Source organism: Tachysurus vachellii, chromosome 6 (genome assembly GCF_030014155.1).
Source record: "Tachysurus vachellii isolate PV-2020 chromosome 6, HZAU_Pvac_v1, whole genome shotgun sequence".
NCBI lineage: Eukaryota > Metazoa > Chordata > Actinopteri > Siluriformes > Bagridae > Tachysurus > Tachysurus vachellii.
Genome location: NC_083465.1, coordinates 373985 through 393100, shown reverse-complemented (window position 1 = coordinate 393100; position 19116 = coordinate 373985). Strand labels below are relative to the sequence as shown.

Sequence of the window (19116 nt, the reverse complement as noted above, 5' to 3'; positions counted from 1 at the left end):
CACACACACACACACACATACACACACATACATACACATACATACACACACATACACACACATACACACACATACACACACATACATACACATACATACACACACACACACACACATACACACATACACACACATACATACACACATATACACACATACACACACATACACACATACATACACATACATACACACACATACACACACATACATACACATACATACACATACATACACACACATACACACATACACACACATACATACATACACACACATATACACACATACACACACACACACATACACACACATACATACATACACATACACACACACACACACACACATACACACACACACACACATATGTGTTTGTGGAGCTGTGTGGATGCAGATAGGCACTAATACTGTCGTGGCATCTTTTATGTGTAAACTCCTGAAAGGTGTCAGTACTTTATTGTTGCCTGTAAAAGGTTCATTAAAAGGATCAAACCGGGAACTTTTTACATCTCATTTTGTTTTGGGTCACTTTTTCCCCTACCCGTATACCGACAAACCCCGCCCCCCTACCATGTTATTGGCTCGAATTTCATACTGACGCTAACTCCACCGACTAGACAACTAAATTATCCAATCGCAGAAAAGATCAGGGAGCACGCCATCCAATCCTGAACGAGGGGGCGGGATTTACACGAATATGATTGGGGAAATAAATTCCACTATATTAGCTAGTCGAAGCTAAAACATTCATCATTTAACGTTAACTTCAGCTACTTTAAGCGCGATACCTTTTCTGTATCAATGTCCAGAGAGCAAAACGTCAGCCGGCATCTTCTAGAGGGAAAATAAACCCAGTGCCGTCGCTGTTAAAACTATTTTCCTTCCCGTTTGATCATCACAAACCCAAAGCCTGCTTGACGTGGACCAGGAACTGGAAGGACCCCAAAACAGAGTGTCCACTGATGCCTGAGCAAAAAAAAGGAACGCAAAACAAAACAGGCTGTTCTTAACGATGCCCGAATGAAAAAAGTTTCGAAGATAATAATAAACTAATCCTACTATTATTAATAATAATAATAATAATAATAATAATAATAATAATAATAATAATAATAATAATAATAATAAATGTGTAAACAAAGCAACACTCTGAATCAGCTGGGGAATGTGATAAATAAATAAATCCCAACTCACACTAAACAAATGCACAGTGAACATTAAAGGTGGGGTCTCCGTTGTTTGAAAGCCAATGTTGACATAAAATCACCAAAACAAACACGCCCCTAACCCAAATAGGTCCCACCCCTGTATCGATAGCTCCGCCCACACATACATACGTAACCCAGGCAACTAACAGAAAGAAATGTGTCTTTATCATAGCTGAAGGGAAGAACAATACGATTGTAGATAAACAAACAAGCAAAAATGACACACAAGTATAATCATGTAAAGGACAAAGACATATATTAGTTCTGTGTAACAAAGTAAAACCAACGTTACTCACCTATCGAGAAGGAAAAAAGCGCCTCGGCGTCTTAAGTAAAGTTGGTCACATATTCACAGATTGGAGTTTCCTGAGTCAATAACTCCTGAGCTAAACACTGTTACTACACAAAACACGGTTGTAGCTGCGTCTCTACATTACTACGATAGAAAAGAGGTGTTATTTGTGTAGTAACAGCGTTTAGCTCAGGAGTTATTGACTCAGGAAACTCCAATCTGTGAATATGTGACCAACTTCCTGCTCCTTCAGTTCTCTCCAGCGCTGGAAAGCTGATCCTATATTAACACATCCTACTTCTTACCTTATCGTACCTTATCGTTCTTACTTTATCCTCCATGTCAATGTTTTTTTGTTTTTTTTAATTAACAACAGACATCAATTAACAAACTAGACAATAACAATACAGATACAAAGTATGTTAGGGGGAATTTACAACAAAATATTAACTATAGTACAGAACTTCAAAGTTTTCAGTGCCTTTTGCTTTAGAGACAGTCTTATAGAATCAACATAAAGTTCCATTTCTTCTCTAAATGACATGAAACAGGGTTTTTTTTCCAGAAAACATACATTTGTGAATGTAAAATTTAGCTAATAAAAGGATCAGATTTATTATATAAATACTATTAGTAGTATAGTTGTCTCTCTGAGTCTTCAAAACACCAAAAAGCACATTTTTCCAAAATAAAGCAAAATTAACATCAATATTCTTAACAATAAAATCACAAACATTTTCCCAAAAAGGTTTTACAAGTGTTCAGTACCAAAACAAGTGAACCACAGTTTCTAAGCTGTTATTACAAAATGTACAATTTGTGTCTATATCGCTTTTAAATTTCACAAGAAAATGTTTTGTTGTGTAGATCTTATGAATACGTTTAAATGAGACTTCCTTTATTTTATTTGTGATTAAATACTGATTTGGATGTAGTTAAACTTTTTTCCAAACAATATCATCTGTAAACCGATTCCAGAAAGAATGAACATAAGGCAAAGATACAATATCTCTTTGAAATAAAGTTCTTATACATCTATTGTGGGAGTTAAAGGACAAACATTTCCTACCTTCATAGGTATTAACAATATTAGGTAGTGACCAAAGTTGAGTATTTACTCGCGTTGAATATTTAAATAAAGTACAAATTTTAGAAGATATGGCATCAAAAACTTTAGCATACCTCCATGTCAATGTTAAAACCGCTTTCTGCTAATGTCACACACTGAACACACTCTCTGTCTCATATTGACAAGACACGCCCCTTTCTGCTCATTGGCTACACGTTTGTTCTGTTTTTGGTTTACTTTTCGGCCCGACTTGGTTTCTGAAGCATTTCTCAAAAATTGGAGACCTCACCTTTAACCCAAGACTAATCCAGTTTTATTTAAGTATTTTTCCTTCAACACGTCAGGAACAAACACACGTGGACCAGCAGTACGAAACAGTGCTTCTTTATTGTTGCGCACTCATCCCAAATGGCCAAAGCATCTTATTTACAAAGCATGCCACATGAATACAAGAACTGACCAGAAGACAGAAGTAATAACCAATAAGAGGTCACATAGCAATCAGTTCTTTAAAGAAGATTGTTGAAATACAAGGGAGAAAAAAAAAAGGACAAAAAAATAAAAATTACATCCACTGAGGAAAGGTACTTTATACAAGTGAAGAGATTTTGTCCATTACAGGAGTGACGTCATTAGTCTCGTACATTTGTTCTCAGTAAAACACCAGGATTGAAACCTAATCAAAAAAAATAATTGTATACTCATACGTGCGCGCGCACACACACACACACACACACACACACACACACAGTCGGATTACAAAGTTTCAGCTGGAAGAAAAACGGCTCATAAAAATCCCCCACATTACTGTCTAACATTTATATAGCAGAATTTGGATAAACATTTTGACATTTTAGAAAATGGAAGAAAGCAGAGTATAAATTAACCAGTGGACAATTTCTTTCCTATAAAGAACGGTTATGGGGAGAGAAAAAATACTACGCAGAGTAAACAAAAAAGCCGCCACATTTCATGGGATTTTCGCATTAATTTAATTTTAGAAGACTTGTGCACACAAACTGCACAAGGAGTTTGTAGTCTCACATAGGATGGATGTCTCACACAACAGTCATGCACACACGCGCACACACACACACACACACAAAGGTTTACATGTTTACACACTTGCATTCACTCTCCAACTCACTCTCTCACTATCGCACACACACACAGGGGACGAGGAGTCAGAGTGAGAGAGAGTGAGAGAGAGAGAGAGAGAGAGAGAGAGAGAGAGAGAGAGAGACAGTCTCAGGCTCCCTGGTGCAGTTGCACATGCGGGGTATAATGGAAGGAAAGCTGGTGGAAGACAGGAGTGTCAGATGAGGCCTCTCCTCTTTTTGTAGTCTTCAAGGTTGAGGGAGCGGCGAGGAGCCCCGTCCTTCACTGGCAGGGAATTGGAGCTGACAGACAGGGACTTTGTCTCTGCAAACACATACATACACCCAGTGAGGACGTATCTGGACTCTCAGGGACACGTGCACACCCCAAACACACAGCCCCCCCCACACACACACACACACACAAAGAGACCCCCCACACACAAAGAGACCCACACACTCACCAGCACTGGGGACCTGCAGATCAATTTTGACATCAAAGTCATGAACTTTGAACAGGTCCTCTGAGAGGTCGCTGCTGGTTTTTGTGATGTCTTTATCCCTCTGGTTCCCTGGACCCTTTACACACAGACAGACACACAGACAGACAGGTTAATGGTGCTGATGATACTGACTTGGATCCACAAAGCAGAACAGTTTTATTACATTATTGTATTCTTTTGTTTAACTTGGTTTGGACAACATTTCTTCTTGGTAGCACTGTGTAATTAACCCCAAGACAAGAGATAACATTCGTTAACAGATTAACAGACTCCTCCTCGGCTCACCTGTTTGTTGACCTGCTGCGAGTTGTCCTGACCAGAACCTGAACCGTACTTCTGATTAAGGTGAGCGAGAATAGCAGCGTGGACTGACGGGTCTCTGGCCTGATAATTAAAGGAAAAGACAACATAGTGACTTAGTGCAGCTTCATCACATCACTCCATCAGTGAACGGAACAACAGTGTTTTATTCCTTCTGGATTGTTCTACAGGGTTTTGAGCACATGTTGAGGTCCTTGGTGACTTTGTTAAAGATGAAAAACTAAGATGAAGACTTACGTTGGACACCATAGTGGGTTTGCACTGCCGTCTGGTGAAAGGGTCCATCTGCTGGTTTTTGGAGTTCTGACCCTCAGCCTGAGGAAGGAGAAGCACAATGTTGGTCTGGAATTTTCCGTGACAAAACAGGCGGCATGCAGTGTGTCGGTGTGAAGCGTGTCGGTGTGAAGCGTGTCGGTGTGAAGCGTGTCGGTGTGAAGCGTGTCGGTGTGAAGCGTGTCGGTGTGAAGCGTGTACGTACCACCAAAGCTTTCTCAGACTCCACAATGTTCCAGCTGCGGTTCCTCTGGTTAATGTAACTGAGAAATGAGAAGGTTACTGAAATGAACCCAGGCTCTCAGCTTGTGACACGTGTGTGTGTGTGTGTGTGTGTGTGTGTGTGTGTACTCACCTGATGGCAGAAATATTTTTAGTTCTCTGCCTGTCTAATGCTTCAGCTCTCTCCTCCAGCTCGTTCAACTGATCCTGCAACATCTTCACCTTATCGCCGTCACCACTATCCTCTGCCATCGCCTAACACACACACACACACACACACACACACACACACACACACACACACACACACACACACACACACACACACACACACACACACAGTTACACAATAAACCCTGAAGCCTTGAACACTCCCAGTGCAGGTTAAACTACAGATATAAATGATCAGTCTTTAGTGAGTCACCTTTTCTTTCAAGAGTTGTGTTTTCTTCATGGCGTAGTTTGGCGGTGCCTTCCGAAATCTGTCCTTCTCTTTCACTATCTGTAAATCATGCACATACGTCTACATTATAATTATAATTATTTTATTTTATGTATTCGTCTTATTTAAGGTCATGATTGAAAGCTGATTAGTAGTGAAACAGGCCAGGGGTAAAGGATTCATTAATGAATGCACACAAAACTAACACAACACAGATCAGTGCCTCACATCCTCGATGTCTTTGTCGTTGAACTTGTAGTTAACGGCTTCTTTAATAGACTGCTCTTTTTTAGCGATTTCATCCAGGGTGGGAATCTGCATTCCTGCACCGTGCATCTGAAAAGATTTAGAAGCAGCACACTGAGATTAAACAGACAGGTGTACAGAAGCTCAACTGAACTGTGACACAAACAGGACAAACAAAGCCACACAACACCAGTTTATACTGAAGTGATGTCATGCTAATCACACTGAATCTGATTCAAATTAAAGTTATATTTTATTTATGTATTTATGTTTATAATGTATAATGAGAACTAATAAATCTTACTCACTGCTTCCTTCCATTTCATAAACTCGCTCTCTGTAAATTCCTGATTGGACACAAACTCCAGCCGGAACACTCGGGTGTCGTTACCATGTCTTCAGAAAAGGACATGGGGACACAGACAGACACACACACACACACAGACAGAGAGAGAGAGACACACACACACACACACACAGACAGAGAGAGAGAGAGACACACACACACACACACACACACACACACACACACAGACAGACAGAGAGAGAGACACACACACACACACAGACAGAGAGAGAGAGAGACACACACACACACACACACAGACACACAGACACAAGATAAATAAAGAAACACACATAAATCAACAGGTCCAGCTCTAATGACAGTAGACAGATGTAGATCATTAACCTAACACACTGTCAGTTATTTATTCTGCGTAATAAATCTACAACAGTACTGAATTTTAATAGAGTTTGATGTTCTACACAACAGAACTAGCTTTAACTCCAGGGTGGTCTACACAAACCTGGTGATGAAACAGCTTACCGTAACTGCAGCCCCTTGTTCGTCCGTGTGGAGCCGAGCTGGTAGACCTTCGCCGTTTCCACCACATCTACGATCTCAGCCACCTGGTAGCAAGCAGCAAGAGAAAAGCACCACGTTCTCCATGAAATCACGCAGCTGAGCTAAAAACTCAAAACCTCACATCAGTCTAATATTATTTCGGACATAAAACATCAGTTTAAATAAAATAACTGCTACTTTATAAAGAAACAGATCGATAATGAGGAAATAAATCAGCTGGAAACAGGAAGTGGCTCGTACCCTGTACACAGGTTTACTGCTGCAGTTCCCGATGCCGATGCGTACGAAGCAGCCGGTGACGGTTTTTGCAAAGAAGGGCATGTGACACCAGCGCTCCAGCTTGTGCCGTGACAGACGGATGCGGTTCAGTTCCTCCGGCAACGATACAGGCTGAGACTTAGGAGGCGTGGCCTCTTTCCTAAGGGGGAGGAGAGAAAAGACGGCAATCACGGCTCATGTGAAACGTGCAGTGTGTGTGTGGGTTTTTCATAAAATGCAGAAGGTTTTAATGCTAATCATATCAAAGCCCAGACTCACTCCTCTTCATCATCAGAGGATGACAACCGTGAGCTGCGGTCACTCTTCACCGAGGACTTGTCGTCGTCTTCCTCTTCCTCCTCCTCATCGTCGGAGTAAACGTCGCTGGCCTTCAGCGGCTGTCGTTTGGTCAGAAGCTCGGCTGAAAGGTTGAAGGTCAAATATTTAGGAACGCCAGCGATAAGAGATTAGACAGTCAGAATCGAGACAGACTGCTGGACTCACCATCGAGGACATTCTGCTGTTCAGGAGAAAGAAATAAGGAGATAACAAACCTGTTCTGTTCTTCTTCTTCTCCCGCTCAGCTTTCAGCTCCTCCATGGCCTGCGACTTCTTGTCCAGCTTCTCGTCTCTCTTTGACCTCCTCTCTTTATTATGGGACATCACCTACAAACAGGTCCACACACACACACACACACACACACACACACACACACACACACACACACACACACACACACACAGGCAGGACGGCATTATTAGTATTATTACTATTATTTTTTAATAAAAAGCTTCTTTCCAGAAGGTGAGATTTCTGAAAGTAGCCACGCCCCTGATCCACTCACCACCTGAGTGTCTGTAACCTGAATCTGCTTTTTTTTCTCCTGCTCTTCCTCTTGCTTCTTCTTCTTCTTCTCCTCTTTAACCTTCTTCTTTTCTGTCTTTAGTTTCTGCTTGATTTCAAACCTGAGTGAAACACGGGAGAGGATCAAATTATCCGGACATAAACTCATGCCAGACTTTTACAATTGAGGGTCACATCCTAATTCACACACTAGTGCACTATAAAGTACACTAACGTTACAGTATATTGATATATTTCACTCTCAACCATTTCACTGATGACCTGAATGGTGATGTTATGGAGGTGGCCATATTGGGCATCTGTCCTCTCTACATTTTGGTTTGGTTTGTTTAGTGTGTGTGTACGTACACGTGTGTGCGCGCGCGTGTGTGTGTGTGTGTACGCGCACGTGTGTGTGTGTGTACGCGCACGTGTGTGTGTGTGTGTGTGCACGTGTGTGTGTGCACGTGTGTGTGTGTGCGCACGTGTGTTTGTGCGCACGTGTGTGTGCGCGCGTACGTGTGTGTGTGCGCACGTACGTGTGTGTGTGCGCACGTACGTGTGTGTGTGCGCACGTACGTGTGTGTGTGCGCACGTACGTGTGTGTGTGCGCACGTACGTGTGCGCACGTACGTGTGCGTGTGCGTGTGTGCGCGCACGTGTGTGTGTGTGCGCGCACGTGTGTGTGTGTGTGTGCACGTGTGTGTGTGTGTGTGTGTGTGTGTGTGTATACACGTGTATGTTCTCCTCACCTGCGTTTTAACACCTCTCTCTTCTCAATACGGTTGAAAAGTTCCTGCTCTCTCTCCTTCTCAGTCATCTGCTCCAGCCGCGCTCGGTCCTCCTCGTCTCCCATGAGATCGTCTCCGTATCCGTCCCGGAACACTTCATCCTCCGAGGACGAGTCGGAATCTGAGCTGGAGGACGAGCTGTTGCTCTCAGAGTCGGACACCTCGCCTGTGTGACGGTCAGTAATATGTTAGATGCCAACAGCTCGGCTTCCGTACACACACACACACACACACACACACACACACACACACACACACACACACATTTGCCCTCAGAGACATAAACGCCTGCGTGTTTCAGAACGCTTCCCCCTCACCTTCCTCAGGTGCAGAGCTCTCAGCTGAACTGTCCCCATCCGAGCTCCCTGAAGAAGCAGCTTTGTTCACTTTTTTTTTCGTGGGGTTCTTCTTTTCCGCCCCTTTACCAGGCTTCGCCTTTTTCTTAGTTTTGGTGCCTCCGACGGTCCACTACACAAACACACACACAGTTTAAAGTCGCACGCAAACACAATCTTGGCCTGCAGGTGGATTATTAGAAGGAAAGCGTAGTGAAGTACCTCATCGTCGCTGTCTGACGTCTCAGAGTCTGTAGATGCTGCAGGTTTGCTGACGGGTTCCTCTGGTTCTTCAGAGTCCACACGCTTCCTCTTGGCCAAACTCAGCAGTTCCTGGAAAATAAAATCTCTGCATCAGTGTGTGTCTTAAAGGAAGTTTTGCTTTGCTTCTAGAGCAAAACTGCAGGTACAGGAAATGTGCAGGTCACTGAGTTAGGGTGTGTTTACACAAGAACTGAGCCCCAGCAGGAGTCAAAAACATCCACATTCAGATGAAATGCTAGTACACAGCAAGTCACACACACACACACACACACACACACACACACACCAGAGTGTAACACTGAAAAGGAAGAAAGATAAAAACTTGTACAAAATTTGAACATCAGCTGCTTTGAATCACCAGAGCGTCAGTAAGAATGTTTCTTATTGGCTGGCGCATGTAAACAACCTCATTTCCATAAATGTCAGTGTGTGTGAACTTCAGCAGCTGGTCAACAGAAGACGACGTAATGCTGAAGTTCACTCCAAGAGGCTCTTCTGCGTCGACTGTCCGGGGGTCTCAGAAGGCTGGTGGAAGGCGACTCTGGAACACGGACGTGTTTAAAAAGGCACCTTAGGACCTGCTCTGGAGATTTTCTAACAAGTGCTTGATGCTGCACAAGACGTTCTAACTACACTTGTGTATAAACATTACACGTTTGGCTTACTGGAGTGACGTGTAGCCGTACAAATCCAAACCCATATGACTCAGAAGAAGAATTAAATGCACTATGATTTGGACAGGAAAACCAAACTAAAAGGCCCTCTGAATCCCACTAGTTTTGTCCAGTAACCTGTGAGATGTTATAATCGCCATATCTTGGGTTCGTTCGTTGTGAAGATTAGACAGCGTGGATTTCCCAGCATTCATCTGGCAAATCTCTGCTCTCTACCCAACAAAATAGACAAGCTCCTTCTGCTCTCCCAGACAAATAAGGATTTTTCACACTCTGCTGCTGTGGGCCATAGAAACCTGGCTGAACGACGCCACGCCGGTCAGCACACTACACCTGCCAAACGTTCAGCTATTCGGAGCGGAATGTGACGCAGAATCAACTGCAGGACCTGGTTCTACATCACTGAAAGGTGGTGTACAGATAGAACAGTGTTAAAGAAGATGTGTGGTCCAGATCTAGAAGTGCTCTTCATTAACTCATCTTATACCAACCTACCTACAAAAACATCTGTTAAAGCTGTAGTAAAGACTGTAAAGAGATGGACCGACGATACAGAGCAGGTTTTACAAGCCTGTTTTAACCTCCCTGATTGGAGCGTTTTTGAAGCTGCTGCTAACGATCTGAACTTCTGTGAGGACATTTGAATCCCTACAAGAAGTCATCCAACATTCAACAACAATAAGCCATTGGGTTTACAGCAAAACTCAGACACCTTCATCAGGCCAAAGAGGATGACTACTGAAATGTATCACCAGCTTTCTGACAGATAGGCAGCAGCTAGTGAGACTGGGATTCATGTCAAACAGCCGCTCCGCCGACACTGGCGCACCTCAAGGTTGTGTTCTCTCCCCACTGCTCTTCTCCCTGTACACCAACAACTGCACCTCTAACGACCCCTCTGTCAAGTTCCTGAAGATCGCGGACGACACTAAAGTCATCGGCCTTATCAGTGACGGATACGAGTCTCCTACAGACAGGAAGTTAAAGAGCTGTCTGTCTGGTGCAGTCACAACAACTTGTGGAGATGATGGTGGACTTCAGGAGAATCCCCCCTGCACTCCCCCACTCAAGGCATTCAAGTTCCTGAGCTCCACTATCTCCCAGGACATGAAGTGGGACACTCACATAAACACCACTGTAAAAAAAGACCCAACAAAGGATGTAGTTCCTTCACCAGTTGAGGAAGTTTAACCTGCCGCTGGAGCCGCAGAAACCGTTCTACTCAGCCGTCATCGTCTGTTCTGTACACATCAGTAACTGTCTGTTTTTGGCTCAGAAACAAACTCAAGACACCAGAAGACTACAGAGAAAGGTTCAGACTGCTGAGAGGATTATTGTTGTTCTCCTGTCCATCCTTCAAGAACTGTAGAGATCCAGAGTAAGGAACAGAGCTCAGAAAATCACTCTGGATCCCTCACATCCAAGTCATCTGCTTTTTAACATTTATCACCTCCATGCTTGTACATCCTGCATCTCGTTCTGTCATCTGTAGCACAACTGTACATACAATTTATTTATTTCTCTGTTTATTTAAAAAAAAAAAAAGTCTATTCGAATTTACATGAGTATTTTTATTCATTTCTTATTCTCATCTTATTTATCTTGTGTGTGGTCTGTAAAAGTAGATAAATATGATGAAGATTCTGATCATCCAGCAGCACAAGGACGTACTGAGCTCAGTACACGTGTGGATTTGCTCTGGTTTAGTCTCAGCGACGACACCAATAAACGCTCGAGACTTTTACACGTCGTTCTGTTCGGGTCACAGAAATCTGTTTACTTTTGAATCCTCAACATGACGTGATTCTGATTCTTCAAATCTGTCAGCGTGTGTAAAATAAACAGCACACCGTCGTGTCTGATCGCCAGTGTCGTGTCTGATCGCCACACCGTCGTGTCTGATCGCCACACCGTCGTGTCTGATCGCCACACCGTCGTGTCTGATCATTCTGATGTTTACAAAAGCACAGGACTGGCTAACGCGCTAACAGGCTAACTAGCATGCATGTTAGCTAACATTCCATACACACACACACAAACAACTCGGTGTTCTGACTTTAAACGTGTGTTGTGCTTTGTTATAAAGTAAAACAGACGAGTAGCACAAATCTGTTACTTTTACATAATGATGTTTAATAACAAGCTCTTAAAGTAACTAGCCAGCTAGCGCTCTTTTGCGTTCTATATATATATACACACATTTCCCACCTATTTTCACACAAAACCCGCCCACTATATTATGATAGGTGGACAGTTTCCCGCCTTCTGAACTACAATTGGCTTGAGCTTCACAAATTGTCTAATCACCGAGCAGCGCGAACAGTGACGTCAGAGCGCACCGCCGCATTACGAGTAGGTTTAATATTGTTAAATAGCGCAGCTACTACTAGCATGGACGCTCGTGCTAATGTTACCGAAGCGAACACAATGTACACACACACTATGCTTAGTGTTGAAGGATGAGGAAAAGTAGCTCTTTATTTACCTGATCCAAGTTGTCATCGCTCGCGCTGTCTTCCGAGTCGGAATCGATGACGACGCGACCTTTCCGTTTCTTTACGTTCACCATCGTTAGCTTCAGAGCTACCGTCAGTGACTGCGCTCGAGCACAAGCGGCGGCGCTAGAGAGCGCCAGTGCGCATGCGCATCACTGAAAACAGGAGTGCGCATGCGCGGTGCGTATTTTGTTTATTTTTCCCACCCACGGGGAGGGCGGTGACGTCATCAGAAATAATTAAAAACATTCAATTGTTTTTCACATTTTTGTTCAGTTATTAAACCCAATAGCCGTTATATAAAACAATTCTTCTTCTTCTTCTTCTTATTATTATTATTATTATTATTATCAGTTTCAGTAAAACAGGTAATATTTATTTTTATATATGTATAAATTTAAATAGATAGTTTAAATAAATTTAAATAAATAGTGAAAGTAAACAAATATTTTGTTTGTTTGCAGTAAAATCTCCACTGAATCTGTTCACGTATTTCTTTCTTTGCAGCCTTTAACTTCACTGCGGTTCATTTAAACATTAGATCAGAACTTTACACATCACTGCTTATTGCTCTGATCCTATAATCACATTTACTGTGTAAACACAATGAGGTTAAAATTAAAAGAAATTCTACTGTTTGCGACACTATTGTGGCTCGAGCGCCCGCACCTCAAACGGCCGTTTTGCAACATCACTTGTTTCCTTACGGACATTTTAGGCGACGGACAGGAACGACGGCTCATCCAAATGTCAGTGTGGCTCTTTAAAGTAGTTTTAATGTTGAAAATAGTTAAAACTTTTAATTTGTGCGGTCATCGTTTGTAAATCGATTCGACACAACACTTCCCCAGTCTCGGGTATTATTTGTAAGTCACCGTGAGGTTCTGTATCGGGCTGTGTGTGTGAGAGAGAGAGAGAGAGGTAGTGTGTGTGTGAGTGTGAGAGAGAGGTAGTGTGTGTGTGAGTGTGAGAGAGAAAGGGGTAGTGTGTGTGTGTGAGAGAGAGAGAGAGAGGCAGGCTCTGTGTGTGTGTGAGTGTGAGAGAGAAAGGGGTAGTGTGTGTGTGTGAGAGAGAGTGAGAGAGAGGTAGGCTGTGTTTGTGTGTGTGTGAGAGAGAGAGTGGCAGGCTGTGAGTGTGAGAGAGGTAGGCTGTGTGTGTGTGAGTGTGAGAGAGAAAGGGGTAGTGTGTGTGTGTGTGAGAGAGAGGTAGGCTGTGTTTGTGTGTGTGTGAGAGAGAGAGTGGCAGGCTGTGAGTGTGTGTGAGTGAGAGAGAGGTAGGCTGTGTGTGTGTGAGTGTGAGAGAGAAAGGGGTAGTGTGTGTGTGTGTGTGTGTGAGAGAGTGAGAGAGAGGTAGGCTGTGTTTGTGTGTGTGTGAGAGAGAGAGAGTGGCAGGCTGTGAGTGTGTATGTATATATGTGTGTGTGTGTGTGTATATGTATGTGTGAGAGAAAGGCTGCAGTGCGAAAGGCTGCTGTGTAGCCTGCAGGTTACAGAATAGCCATGATACAGTTTACAGTGTGGAGAGAAGAATACGGCTCAGTTGTGACACAGGAATGTAATACAGGTGCATTTTATTTGTCCACTGTGAGTGTTGAGAATTGAGTTACATGACAACTGATTTTGTTTTCTCTCGTTTTCAGAAGACATTTAATGCTCTGAGCTCAGAGGTTATGGCCGTCTCAGGGAGGATGCTGAAAACCTCCACTGTCTTCCAGAGATGTCTCTTTCAGCCACGCTCTGTGTGTCCTGTGTCTCTGAGCATCAGGACTGTATATGAGCGGGACTACCGCAGACCAGGCCAGGCTCCGGACACCAGATGGCCCTGGCAGAAGATCCATTTTGACTTCGCAAAGGGAGTGGAAGGAGTAAAGAAGCACTTCGGTCTCCTCAAGGCCGAGTTCATGGAGCGCTGGTCGGGGCCCGAGGGCCGGCCACTGGAGGAGCACATGTTGGAGCAGACGCGTGTGCTGTGGGAGTTCCGTGGCCCAGAGTCGCTCAGTCAGTGGGTGGTCACCTCGGACCGGGAGATCGGTGGGCGGAGTGAAGCGTATGTGAAGCTCGGGAGGAATAACTTTACCTGCATGCTGTATGGCTCTCTGTGCTCAGCTGCACCCCGAGACGGAGAGACACGATATAGTGGATACTGCACCATGCGCTCCAAACAGCCTCTGGTTGGTGCCTGTGCTCTTCAATCTGTGGCGTCATCTCTCCTTACTGCCAGAAGTGTTTAGGGTAGTGTTTATTGAAGTGTTTAGTGTAGTGTTCAACATTGTTCTGAGCTGAGATGCAGGATGAGGATCTGCATTAATTATTAAATTACTGTTCTTGTGTTCCTGCTTGGATTAAGTTCTCTTTTAAAACTAAACAAATAGATGAAAGATTACTATGCAAATAACACTAGATGTAATCATTAACGTTAATCGAAATTCTTCAGAACAATTAGAACGCATATAATATGGCAATAAGAGTGAAATGTAGAATTTGTTTAAATGATGAAAGAGCAGCTGTTGGCGATGTGGAATAACAGAAACTCCACGTTTCTTGTCCTGCTCGTTTTTAACTGCAGCGTGTGATTTTAGTGAAGCTCTGGACACTGACTCTATTTTCAGGGTTCCTTCGACAGGAAAAAGCACTTTGATTGGTCAAACTTCAACACTCTGCATTTGCGTATACGTGGAGACGGCAGGCCGTGGATGGTGAACATCTTGGCTGGGACCTACTTCTCTCACCAGAGAGACGACATGTACAGCTACTTCCTGTACACACGAGGGGGTCCATACTGGCAGGATGTTAAGGTGTGGGCACCGCCCCCCCCCTGCTGGAAGTTTGATAACTGATTGGTTTGTCATGTTAGGGTTCACTTACTTTTCCTCTTACTTTCACAGATCCCTTTTTCTAAATTCTTCCTCTCGAGCCGAGGCAGAGTACAAGACGAACAGTACCCCCTCTGGCTCGACAAGGTATGGCTGATTTCCTCTCTGACTCCTTCCATAAATGTTACAGGAAAGTTCCTCAGCGTTTACACGCTTTAAATCTGTGATTTGTGAGCAGCTACACTAGTACATATACACACACACACACCAATTTAAAAGCATACACATGTCCTTCTTGGTTTTAACATGTTTTGGTTTTCAGGTGAATACTATCGGCTTCACACTGGGAGATAAAGCAGACGGAGCGTTCCAGTTAGAGATCGACTTCATCGCTGTGTGTAACGATCGCGCTCACACAGAGGAGTTTGCATATGAACTGTACAAGAGGAACCCGGAGGTGGAACAGAGACGACTGTCAGCCTGAACATGACGGAATAATGCTGGGGATTTAAGTTCCATGTACTTTTGCAACACTCACTGACGACAAAAACCCATTTATTTAATATCAAGTAAACTCAGTATTATAGTCTACAACAGTTGTTACTGAAATTAATGGGGGGGGGGATTTTAACAAGATTTAAAAAACATTCTTTGAACACTGAAAAACAGACACAAGCTTAATAATAAAAAAGGTGCATGAAGCTACAGTCTAAATCTCATTTGAAAATAAAGCAGGAACGTTACGCCATAACCAGTCCACGTCTGGAACCCAGCGTCTTCTCCTTGTTCTGCTTCCGGACCTTCTTGTGCTCCTCACGCCGCTCATCTCTGTTACAGTGAATAAACCAGAGGGAAGAGAATCAACATGCATTCTGCAGCATTCTCCAGTCTAATCAGATAAATGTCTTTCAGACAGTGTTAATATTTCATGTTTGTGTACTGTGTGTGTTCTCAGTAGCAACGTGCCACTGACCGTGTCTGCACTTGGTGTTGTTTGTAGTTTTTCTGGTGAGAAGAAATCGTTTGAGATTTGTTCAGCGCTGTGTTTTCATGCGTCGCTCCGAAAGGCTTCAGTTTTCCTACACGTGGAAAAAGAAACAGAAATCTGAGGCATAAACAGAAGCGAGTGGAACCATGTCACAGCTCAGAGCCGGGATCTACAGCACGCCTTCGTTGACCAGATACGCAAATAAAATATTTACGGTGCATTCCACATTCTCAATCTTTTTTGCTCACCTTTATGAGGTTTATATGCGAGTGGACGAGAGAGGCTCGCTTTCAGATCGAAAGCATTTTTCTTGTTGGTCCCTGGAGTGCCTGAAGCCCCGCTGAAGACAAACGGAGTCACTCCTGAAAAATATAAAACCACACTTTACTTCAACACTGTTTCCTTTCATCATGATAATTCATCGCTTTTGTTTTTAACTGCACTGTTCAGACCTGGAGTTTTGTTGACAGGAGCAGCGTTCTTGTTTGCGTGCACTTCAGACTTCCTGCCCGGAGTGGGTGTGAGAGGAGACATGGCAGACATGCAGGCCGGAGTCTTCACCAGGGAGCGCTTGTGCTCATTGTCCATCGTCGTTTGTGAGAACCTGAAGATTAAATCATTACATCAGATCACAACATTAACACGGCTCACACCCATAAGCCCAGAGTTCATGGCATGTTCCTCACCTGACATTGATTTTGTTGGCTGAGAATATGGCAGGCCTAAAGGGGGCGCTGTCCTTCTTCACTGGCTTGTTAGTGGGAGCCTGAGTGACCTTGTACTTCTCCACTTTCTTTACCGGCACTCCCGGGCTGAACAGCGAGGCTCGGCTGACCGCCGGAGTCTACAAGCATTTAAACAGATGAATCGTAAACCGGGAACTTTTTTTTTTTTCCCCTTTAAAAGACTATAAGCTGATAGTAAACATGAATAAACTGCACTTACTGCATGAGTTTCTGTGTCCTCAGTTTTCTTGGTGTTTTCTGACTGAGACTGAAATATCAACATTAAACAATAATGAGCAATAAAAACCTGCACAGTCTTCTGTGTCTCTTAGAACAGGGCAATTTGCTAACAATTCCAAAGCGAGCAAGTACAAACCTTCAGGTCGTTCACTGTGTCCTTTAGCACCTCCATCTGCTTGTTCCTCCTCTGGACGTAGGAATCGATGGACTCCATCTTGCTGAAATGTGCTTCATGGAGTTTCTTGAAATCTAGATCAGGTACAACACCCTCAGTTGTAGAGCTTTGACGTGCACAGAACCACATATAGACTGTAAAATACGAAACGTGACGTTACTCGGTGTGGTCAGCCTCAGAGCAGATTTCTTCTTCATCAGACCCTTGTGACGGGGAATCTTCCCAGAAGTCTTCTTAACCACATCTGTGTTGGAAAACAATAAATAAATGGGATTTTCAGAATATATTTTATAATTTTAAAGATTTACACAAATGTTATTCACAGAATGTAATAACGGTCATAAATATTTGTAATAAACTTTGTAAATTGTAATTAGAGATTGATTGAATAATTCTGTATCTTATCTTAGGTAGGGATTAAAAGTTTATGGAGCTAAAGAGTCACCAGCAGAACTTCTCATTCCTCAGAAGAGGACAATATTAATTATTATTAAATACTTTATAAAGCACCTTAAAAAAAAAGCCACAGCTGACAAAGTGCTGTACATCATAAAATGAACAAATAATAAAATAGTAATAAATCATGTTTATACAAATGCCATGGAATAAACAGCCTTTTTTTTTTACTTTTTAAAGAATCGATATCAACACGTGACAATGCTGTACACTGCCATCTGCCTCCCCCTTTAACACACCTTTCTGGCCCTCAGCGACATAATCATCAGCAGAAGATTCAGGTTTCATTTCAGGAGCTGGAGGCTTCATGTCCTTAACCGAGGACACCTTCCTCCTCTTGTAGCTCGGTTTACCGCCTCCGTCCTCCTCCTCCTCCTCTCCAGGCAGCTGTGTGTCATCCTGAAAACAAGTGTTTAAGTTTTTACACAAATGAAGTAAGTTGCTTCAACAATGAAACAACGTGTGACGCTGCAACCCTTTAACACTCACCTGAACTGGACTCTCTGCCGGTTTGGAATTCTCATCAGCTCCGTCTCCAGAGTCTTTCCTCTTCTGTTTTTTTACACGACGTTTGGTCACCAGTGTGTCGTTTGCAGGTTTGGGTTCGACTGCTGCCTCCTCTGAGATTTGCACGTCATCCGAGGTGACCTGGTTACCCTGGGAGAGGGAAACATGACGCTGACTAATGAAGGATAATACAAGTGCACTACAGGGCACGGAGCCTGAAATTAATTACCTAAATCTTATTCAACTATTAAACTAAACCTCACTCACATTCACACAGCTCTGTTGTTCAAAATGCAGTTTCAGCGTCTTCAGCATCTTATCAGCCTGGAAAATAAACAGCAGATTTCATTTAGACAAGCAGTGTTTTTGTACCAACAGTTCGGTCTCCTATTATCCAGTAAAAATCTCAGATAAACAGTGAATAAGAACTGAAGTGATTCGAGTTAATTCTACACACTTTGTGCTACTGTGTGAAAGTGTAATGATGTGAATCGGTGAACAAAAACCATCAGTTCTCTTCTCCACATGATGGACTTTATTAACACTTCAGTCTGTTTCCATGTGTGTCTTTAGGACCTTTAGTGAAGGACAGTTTTAGTGCTGTTTAAATAGAGTATTAAATTCCACACACACACACACACACACACACACACTTTATGTACGGTGTTGTTTACTTTGACATGGAGGATATGTGGATTCTGTAACGCTGACATTGCTGCTGTAACCTGCATGTTATTACAGATAAACATTAATAATTACCCCTGACGTGACCCCCGTAATGACCGTTAGCTCCTGATGCTAACCGGAGCCGTTATTAACCGTCTCACCTTCATGTTGGCTTTTAACCCAACGCTCTTGGCGAGCTGCCTCAGGTCCGCATATCTCATGGAGTCTAAATCCATCTTCACACCAAACCGGAACAAATTTTACAGTAAAGTGAAACAAACGAAACGAATCAAACCGTCGTCTTCTGTTTGTTTTCCGTGTCACCGACAGGACGCTCAATCC

The 19116-nt window shown here is 43.2% G+C and overlaps 4 protein-coding genes across 8 annotated transcripts in view; 1 reads left to right on the top strand and 3 right to left on the bottom strand.

Annotated features, from left to right (window-relative positions):
• The window catches only part of golga5 (golgin A5), a 9135-nt gene extending 8167 nt beyond the window's left edge, over positions 1-968 (bottom strand). Inside the window, exon 1 of one of the 2 annotated variants that reach the window (XM_060871586.1) lies at positions 792-968. The gene's annotated coding sequence lies outside the window, so the exon portion shown is untranslated. The remainder of the gene's footprint in view (positions 1-791) is intronic. The other variant, XM_060871585.1, reaches the window with a different exon arrangement.
• Positions 969-2940: 1972 nt separating this feature from the next.
• rtf1 (RTF1 homolog, Paf1/RNA polymerase II complex component) lies at positions 2941-12352 on the bottom strand. Its single transcript, XM_060871578.1, has 18 exons — positions 12196-12352; positions 8995-9105; positions 8755-8905; positions 8399-8603; positions 7648-7768; positions 7357-7468; positions 7082-7223; positions 6785-6962; positions 6506-6588; positions 5985-6072; positions 5659-5766; positions 5413-5490; positions 5122-5243; positions 4972-5029; positions 4731-4808; positions 4458-4556; positions 4134-4248; positions 2941-3994 (listed from the first exon to the last, which is right to left on the bottom strand). Exons 1-18 carry the CDS (start codon positions 12277-12279, stop codon positions 3888-3890), a joined length of 2040 nt encoding a protein of 679 aa, XP_060727561.1. The 5' UTR covers positions 12280-12352; the 3' UTR covers positions 2941-3887.
• A 15-nt stretch (positions 12353-12367) lies between these two features.
• ndufaf1 (NADH:ubiquinone oxidoreductase complex assembly factor 1) lies at positions 12368-16957 on the top strand. 4 transcript variants are annotated; one of them, XM_060871584.1, is made up of 5 exons: positions 12368-12385; positions 13845-14375; positions 14814-14999; positions 15090-15164; positions 15340-16957. In XM_060871584.1, exons 2-5 carry the CDS (start codon positions 13875-13877, stop codon positions 15499-15501), a joined length of 924 nt encoding a protein of 307 aa, XP_060727567.1. In that variant the 5' UTR covers positions 12368-12385; positions 13845-13874; the 3' UTR covers positions 15502-16957. The 4 variants fall into 4 exon arrangements, with proteins under 4 accessions (XP_060727567.1, XP_060727565.1, XP_060727564.1 ...); XM_060871582.1 differs by lacking the exon at positions 12368-12385 and adding an exon at positions 12900-12954; XM_060871581.1 differs by lacking the exon at positions 12368-12385 and adding an exon at positions 12924-13071.
• Positions 15556-19116, bottom strand: nusap1 (nucleolar and spindle associated protein 1). The gene is made up of 12 exons (XM_060871580.1): positions 18936-19116; positions 18376-18432; positions 18091-18258; positions 17841-18000; positions 17306-17389; positions 17107-17219; positions 16951-16998; positions 16692-16849; positions 16458-16609; positions 16254-16367; positions 15991-16096; positions 15556-15845 (listed from the first exon to the last, which is right to left on the bottom strand). The coding sequence occupies exons 1-12, from the start codon at positions 19008-19010 to the stop codon at positions 15758-15760; spliced, it is 1323 nt and encodes a 440-aa protein (XP_060727563.1). The 5' UTR covers positions 19011-19116; the 3' UTR covers positions 15556-15757.